General features: G+C 44.0%; 1 protein-coding gene across 1 annotated transcript; it reads right to left on the bottom strand.

Moving 5' to 3' along the window:
• Positions 1-1,409: 1,409 nt before the first annotated feature.
• LOC149911595 (uncharacterized) lies at positions 1,410-7,158 on the bottom strand. The gene is made up of 4 exons (XM_090133608.1): positions 7,074-7,158; positions 6,085-6,705; positions 3,206-3,409; positions 1,410-2,536 (listed from the first exon to the last, which is right to left on the bottom strand). Exons 1-4 carry the CDS (start codon positions 7,156-7,158, stop codon positions 2,532-2,534), a joined length of 915 nt encoding a protein of 304 aa, XP_089989734.1. The 3' UTR covers positions 1,410-2,531.
• Positions 7,159-8,597: the final 1,439 nt, after the last annotated feature.

The raw sequence follows: 8,597 nt of genomic DNA, 5'->3' as shown, positions 1-8,597 counted from the left end.
TCCTCAAGACAATAATGATAAACTTTCTAGTTTGATCTGTATCAAAAAAGCAAAGCAGTGGCTACTGAGGTTTTTGGAGAAAGCAAACTTTTATTTGTCGGCTTGAAGTAGCTGCAGCAACTTGCTAAAAGGAAAGCAATAGCCATCTTTCTATAGAATTTCAGAGATACTAACAGACACAATCAATGATAAGCACTATAATATTAAAGGAAACAAATGAGAAAATTAGATCAGTAGAGAATGAGACCACCAAATGAAGTCTCAGTGCAAGACTGAAAGGCAGAAGTAATACTTCAAATGGCTACAGAAAAGCACTATGAAGGAGTCCAAAACTTGTAGATTGAAACTTCATAAGTTTTTAAAGGTATGATGAAATACTGGAAGCAATATTCCACACCAGAAAGTTTCAACAGGGGTATTTCAGCAAATATCAGCCAACTCCATACAATGTCTTATGAAGGAATCTTTTTATAGTAATCAAGCAGAGATCCCAAATACATCCGTTAAATAATCATTTTATGTCACTCTTTCCATGATCGCTCAAGACATAAAGGGTTTTAAATTGACTATTTTACAGAAGAATTTAATTGCATTTACTCCAATTATATCCCAGGTTTCTTTCTGATACTACAGATCCTAGTTAAGCAACTGTAAATAGGGATGGCAAAGAGAAACTCTGCTTTGATTCCCAAGACACTAGCATTTGAGCTTAGAATCAGAAAATCATAGAATGGCTTGGGTTGGAAGGGACCCTCAAAGATCATGAAGCTCCAACCCCTCCACCATATGCAGGGCCACCAACCTCCCTATTAAATATTAGACCAGGCTGCCCAGGACCTCATCCAACTGGCCTTGAACACCTCCAGGAAGAGGGGTGTCCACAGCCTCTCTGGGCAGCCTGTTCCAGCACCTCACCATTCACTCCGTAAAGAACTTCCCCTGATACCCAACCTAAATCCTCCCTCCCTCAACTTAAAGCCATTTCCCCTTGTCCTGCCATTATCTTAAGCTTATCTTAACATAGCTCCTCAGGTCACATACACAAGGTGGGAAAACTGGCATACTTCATAGGATGATCATCTTTTAAAATAGGTGTTTCTGTCCAGCAGCTATACTATCCCAATCCACTCCCTTTCAATTCATCTAGCCTCCCTACAAACCAACCCCAACTGCAGTCTTGTTATTGAAAGCACGGTAACAGGTATGAGAGCTGATTCAGAATTGGTGTCTGACAAATACAGTTTTGCAATTAACGGAGCAACAAATGACTCTTTTCCTACTTCGACATGTGGAGCAGATGCGAGTAGTAGAGGGATGGAATGAGAACAAGTTTTTTTCTGTTACAAACAGAATTCACATTCTTACTCTCAACTATTCCAAAATTCAACAGATTTCAATGCTCTCTGATTTAGGTTTTGTAACAGAAAACTGAACATCCCTCATCTGCTTAAGCCTTCAAAGAATGCTTCTGCCACTTCAGTTTTGTTAGATTTGTAATATGGAATCAGCACTCTCTTGACCTTTGCCCTGTGAAATAAATTGTTATGCTGCTCCTTTAACGTATTTCCATCCGTTACTGCATGGATGGCATCACATCTGCAATAGAACCCAACATTCACCACCAAGTAACCAATCGATGCCTTGTAAAAAAGGGCTGATCTGAAATAATAAACACATTTTCCTTACTCTGTCTTGTATCTGAACAGGTATTAACCAGACCCAGTTGTACCACAGCACTGGTAAAATACTGAAAGCAGAAGGCACTGCCATGTGATCTTATGCTGTAAGGCAGGCCCTGTAAGTAATAACTGAAGTTTTATTCTCAAGTCAGCACCAGACACCAAGGGTTCATACATGTATGAGTCCCAATTAGGAAGTTCAGCTTTTCAAAAACCAGAGTTAAATATGTTAAAGGCTGCTATTTAATGATTTCACAATGCAGCAAGCTGTTAATGACAGGTAAATTCAGCAGAAGTAGAACTTCCATATGCAGAAGATCATTAACAACATCAAATTTACTACATCTAAAGAGCCACTAACAGAGCCCAGTAAGCCATATCAATTTTATCTACAAATATCAGTCTTCCAGAGGTGAGTTCTTGCACACTTGAAATGTACAAAAGATCAATGAATAATTGTCTCACCTGAAGCTGGAAAGCATCAGTTTTTCAAGTTAATTTGGTATAGACTTTCTGCACCGAACGTTTACTGTTTCAAGACCTCAAGAGGAGATGAGCAATTGCTTGTGCATCCGTTGTTATAAATCTAGATTACAAGTATGTGTGTGTATACGTAGATATACATGCCATAATTATTATGCTTTTCTTTTTCTCTATCTCATTTTTTCCCTCATTTCTCCTCTCCATCTCACTGAGATGGGGGCAGTGAATGAACAGCCACGTGACACTCAGTGATCTGCTGGGTTAAACCACAATGCATCACCATATCTTAAAGAACTTGCACGCTGTAAAAGATTTCTTCTTTTAAGAACGTTGCAACAAAACATTGCTGGCATGCCATACAGAGACTTCCTAGCCTAGAAGGAAAAAAAAAATGTCAAGCAGCAGCTATTCAGTTTGAGATGTAAGGATAATTTATCTGTAGGCATGGCATTAATATGTAGCAGAACTAAACCTATTCCTTAATAGAGGACATAAGAGAACAAACACTGACCTAAGAGACCAGGGAATGGGAGAAAGGAGGAAGCAGCAAATTTAACATGTGGAATCACTTGCCTGGAAGCTAAACAGATTAGCTGGAAACTTTTCACTCACTTGGTTAAGGTATTAAGAACACAAACATTATGTATGGATAAGATTATGAGAATGACTTGAATTAATAAAGCTGATACTCCACTCATACTGAGCTTACTTGACAAATGTATAGCTTGTATAGCTGCAGCTGTTGAGATGCACAAGCTCTGCTTATTACCAACAACCTAACTGTACAGTGTACATGTAATTCAACTTTGCTATTGCTAGACTCTGATTTAAGAACTGTTCAGAAAATCCTGGACTCCCAGTGATATAAAGTATACTCCACCAGGACTATCTTAATAAAGTAGTTCACAAACATACATTCTTGACTATGCTTAAGGAGTTACAAAAGTGATAGAATCTCACTGCAGGTTACTTCCGTTCTTTCTCCCTACCCTAGGTTCACAAACAAGTGAAGAAACAAAAAAATTAGAAACATCTTCACATACCAGTTATCACTTCCCCTCCATGATGGCCAGATTTCAGAAATCCAAAGACTGTTTTGGATTGATAGGCACAATCCACACAAGCTTGTACAGCTTGTTGAAGTACCACGTTGACAGGACCTGGTCCAAAGTGATCTGGAAGCTCCTGAACCTTTTTCTTATCCAGGTGAGGCCCAGAATTTCCATGCTTGTTGACATAAACACACACTGAAAAAGAACAAGCCATATTTATACAGAATATTTCTGCTTTCTTCACACCTAGTGCACACAGAATAGAGACATGTTTCACGTGCTAGAACTGCATTGTTTCTTAAGTCCCAAATTCACTCCCATCTGACCTCTAAAGCCTTTCCGTACCCTGCTAACGTACAAAGCTATCACAACCTGCATCTCTACTCACGCAATAGTCCCAGCAAAGCAAGAACTACCAGTACATGCTCTAAACTACCAAAAATCTATTCTTAAAAGTTGTCCTTGCTGCCCTATTTTTTCTCAGATTTGAGACGATACAACAAACCAAACCCTATAGCATACGCCTGCTATTGGTGCCCATTCTGAAGCACCCACACAGCGTTAATAATGTCTGTGCACAATGGTCAGTAGCTGCTATCTTCAGCAACCATGCATGTATGATTTCCACACTACAGTTTGACTTTCAGTGCTAAACAAAAGAACAGTACTTACCTGGAAACTGTGCAAAGTGGTTTAAGGCTTATCATGAAAGTAATCAAATAGGACTATTGAAAACAGAGACAATGAAAAACTATCTTTCAAAAGGAACAAGGCAGAAAAATATGGAGAAAAGCTGTAACTGAAGGGTTTTTCTTTCTTCTTTTTGGTCTTGACTATCACATGACCAGGAATGCACAAAGACATTAGTACAGGTTAAATCTGTGGTGACTAAGCAGACAATCTAAGTGATACGTAATAGAAAAGACTGCTGCATTTTCTCAGCTGTAGTACCATTCTGGCTTAGTTAGAAGCATAGATTTTAAAAATGAAACATTTCTATGAAGTGCTTCACTGATCTTGTGTCTTCATGCCTATCTGCTCAGTCTCTGATGTCTGCAAATTGGAGGAAGCCGCTTTGTATGAATAAACAAAGATACGAATCAGCAAAAAAAGCTCTCATGACATCTTCTGTCTGACCTCAATAACAGCTGAAAGGTTTATTTTCCTAGGAAACACATAGGTATTTTCCCCTCATCCATCATTGAAGTTGGGATGGAGAAGAGCCTGACAACTTCTATTGTAAAAACAGTTTTTAATTTTGTTTGGGATACTTTTGACATTTAACATAAGTTATGGGCTTTTTTAGAAAGATCTGAGCTTTCAATTGACAACCTACAAATTGTTTCATTACAGAGTTACAAGCCCCTCAACAAGCCAGCTCATTAAGTGGCTTATTTTTGTTTTGCCAATGCTTTTTAAGATACATTTCATTACATTTTCTCTTAAGTTTGCTTGTTTAAAAATAAGGGAGATATTTCCCCTGATTGCTTTTACTTGGTTTAAATGGACTTGCTTTTTTAATAGAACACTGAAGAGAGACAAAATCTCCATTTTGTGTTATTAAAGTCAAGCGTGCATGAAAGCAAAATATCATATGAGCTTTTAGCTACATCAAATCCCATTTCATACATCAGAGAATGAGACAGAAATGAAACAATTGTACAGTTTCCTCCTTCAGACAGAGCAAAACTGACAGGTTTAGCAGATGTGTTCAAAGTCTCTGTGCCCCAGCACTTCTTGTTTTAATGCAGGCATCAAAATACCAGTTCTACAAAGTAACACTGGCACCTACAAACATCTTTTTAAAAAAACGTAGTAGGTGAGTAAGTTCGCAGATAGTTCATTCACAATCTTGAAGCAGTTTCTTTGAGTAACTGCCAGGTTTCAAATATTTTTTCATCTGTGTCAGCTTTCTGGGACATCATACTGAGTTGTTGTAGGGGTTCATTGTAGTCTATCTTCATGAGATATTTTTATTTTGACATCCTTGCTTCTTTTGAAAATGATGTAATTTCCCTGCAAAAACCTGCAAAGCCATGCATACATGTATGTATGTATATACGTATAAAATATGTATGAAAGCATAAGTATAGCGTATATATAAAAACATGTATGCATGCATGCGTACATACTATATACTGTAGTATATACATACATAACTCTCTCTGTTTCTAAAGAATAACGAGAATTTAAATATTTCCTGGCTTTTGTGACCAATTAATTCAGATTAAGACCCATAAAAGTAAACAAAGGATAATGGGTGTGCCATCAGCAAACAAGCTTGTCACACTGCTGGCAAATGGAAACAGGCATGACTCCTTACTCATTTTTCTAATAATCCTGTGCAGAAATTGTTGGCTTTGCATCCACTGCCGCTAGTTAGGTGAAAGTGCTATGGATCCCTTTAGCTGTAACATTCTGCCATTTCTGATATTAAAATGAATTTGAAGAAATACATCAACTTCATCTATAAAAGGGTTCCAGGATCAAAATGCTCATCAGGGTACAACACGCGTGCCGACTTACTTACAGGGAGATTTCTTATAAGAGAAGCAGGTCTAAGACATCTGTTTATCTCCAATTTAAACAACTTAATTTAGGTAGAATTATGTGTTTTACAGCTATTCACGTTGCTGTGAAAAGAAGCGCGGCTACGAATAAGAAGTCGCGCGGCTCTGCCCTCGCAACTCCCCCCGCCCCGCGCACGGAGGCGGCCCCCAACCGCAGCCCCCAGCCGCAGCCCCCAGCCGCTCCCCCCCTCGCGCAGCGCCACTCCGGGGTGCCGCCTGCCGCAGCGACGGCGGCGGGGAGCCCTCGCGCCCAGAGGCGGCCTTCCCGGGGTCTGCCCTCTCCGCCCCCCTCCCACCTACCTGAGGGCAGCCGGCATCCGTCCGCGCGGCGGCGCACAGCCGGTGGCACCGCGCGCGCAGCCCGCCTGCCTGCCTGCCGCCCTCCCTCGGACGAGGGTCCCCTTAGACGAAAGCACAGCCCCAGCCCGGCCGCTACCGCGAGGGACCGCGCCCGCGGCCGGAGCCCGGGGGCCGCGAGGAGGGAGGGCGGAGCGCCCGGTGACAGGTGAGGACGGCCCCCGCGCCGCTCCCTACCTCGCGCCGCTCTCCTCGCAGCCGGCGGCTCGCTTACCCTCGACCGCCGCCGCCCCCTCACTCCGTTCCCCCGCCCTAACGCGGCGTTCAACGCGGCCCCGCTAGCCGCGAGGCCCCGCCCCCCGCCCCGCACTGACGGCTCTTTCCGCCAATAGCGAAGAAGACGGCCGTCCTCGAGCTCCGCCCTCACCTCCTTCGACCAATAGGAGCTATCCGTGGTGCTGCCCCTCCGCCTTCCCGGCAGGCTCGGTTGGCTCGCAGCTGCCGAGCAACGGGCGCGGGGCTGCGGGTGGGGCCGCTGAGGGCGGTGGCCGGGTGAGGCCCCGCTGCGGGCCGGGGTTGGTGCCGCGGGATTGTGCCCGGGGCTCCTCGTTCGGGAGCTTTCGCCTCATAGATGGACGTTTTTTGTTCCCCTCCCCTTTTTCCCTCTTGGCTCAGCCATCAGGAGGATGGAAATATCTCCCGCACTCACAAAGCTGTAATCTCGGCTTGCAGATTGTGCTGCTGGAGCCTGTGGGGCTGTGCTTCCTGCTCTGCTCACGGGAATTAAAAACGTGGGTGAAAAATAAAGCTGCTTCCAGATGCACTGCGTGTCAGATGCATCACAGCACGGTGCAGCTCTACCGTAATGGATGCTCCATCCCAGCTCCCATTTTCCTGGAGTGCTACAATGGTTGTTTAAATGAGAAAACCCTGTGGAGTCTGCTGGATGCGGTGTGCCATTGGTTGCAAATGGCCAGCCCAGCACTTCCCACATGAGGATATGAACCTCAAAAACATCCACACAGGCATGGCCACTGAGTTTAGGGCACCGTGGTCCTTAAAGACCAGGTTCTTCATCTGCCACCCCACACAGAGCGTATCCCCAGAATTGGGTGGTGAGGTGCTTTGGGTTAGGCGAGGGATGAGGTTCTGAAGTGAATGCCGTCACCTCTGCTCTCGGAGCATCAGCCCACAGCATGGAGTGCTGGAGGGCATGAAGGATGTGGTTAGTGGGCAGGGTGGTGATGGACTGATGGTTGGACGAGATGATTTTAGAGGTCTTTTCCAACCTTAATGATTCTATGGCATCCCCTCCAGGTGCAGCTCCATGGACAGAGGTGCTCAGGAGCGCACCTCATACCTCCCAGAAAGGTGGGCGCTCAGTGGAACCCAGCAAGGACAAGTCCCACATACACCAGCTTTCTCCCAAATACACGACATTTTCTCCCACATACACCCGTTTTCTCCCAAAGATGGGACATATTCTCCCAGAAATGCCAGCTTATTCTTTAAAAAACGGCCTTTTTTTTTCCCAAAATACCAGCTTTCTCACAAACACCTGGCATTTTCTCCCAGAAACACCAGCTTTCTCACACATACATCACCTTCCCCCCCCCCCCCACATCAGACCTCTTCTCCCAGAAATACCAGGACTCTGCTGAATATTTCCCATTTCCTCCGGAACATACAGCATTACACTCCGCAAGAGGACAGTTTCTTTCAGAAATGTGGCATTTTATCGCAGATACACCATTTTTATGCCCAGTAGAGCTCCTTTTCTCCCAGAAATAGCACTGCTCTTAGGAAGAGCTCCCATTTTCTAACCAAAATGCTGCGTTACACTCCTCAAGATCACACTTACCCCCATCAAGATGGCAGTGTCACAGAAATACCAGCTTCTGCCCCCAAAATGGGACTTTGGCTCTCCAAAACAAGACATTTTCTCCCAGAAATACCAGGACTCTTAGAAATACCTCACGTTTCATCTCAAGAATACTGCTTTCCACTCCTCAAGATCACACTGACTCCCATCACAATGGCCTTTTCTCCCACATACACCAGCTTTCTCCCAAATACACGACATTTTCTCCCACATACACCCGTTTTCTCCCAAAGATGGGACATATTCTCCCAGAAATGCCAGCTTATTCTTTAAAAAACGGCCTTTTTTTTTCCCAAAATACCAGCTTTCTCACAAACACCTGTCATTTTCCAACCAAGTCTGCTACTATCTCCCAGAAACAGCCGGTTTCCGAGAAATACCTGACGTTTGCTCTCCCAAATACTACTTGACACTCCTCCAGAGGACGTTGTCTCCCCTATTTACCACGTTTTCTCCCCAAGAGACCACTTGGCACACCAAAAAGACCACCGTTGCTCTCCAGTACAAGATCTTCTTTCCCACCGGTTCCCACTTTTCTCCCCCAGCTATGTCATTTCCTCCCAGAAATGCCACTTTTCCCTTGGAAATTTCACCTTCTCTTCCAAAAAGAGGAGATTTGCTCCCAGAAATACCC

This window comes from Phasianus colchicus, unplaced genomic scaffold (assembly GCF_987193195.1).
Source record: "Phasianus colchicus unplaced genomic scaffold, bPhaCol1.hap1.1 HAP1_SCAFFOLD_85, whole genome shotgun sequence".
NCBI lineage: Eukaryota > Metazoa > Chordata > Aves > Galliformes > Phasianidae > Phasianus > Phasianus colchicus.
Note: the sequence above shows the minus strand (reverse complement) of the source record. Positions and strands in the feature narration are given on the sequence as shown.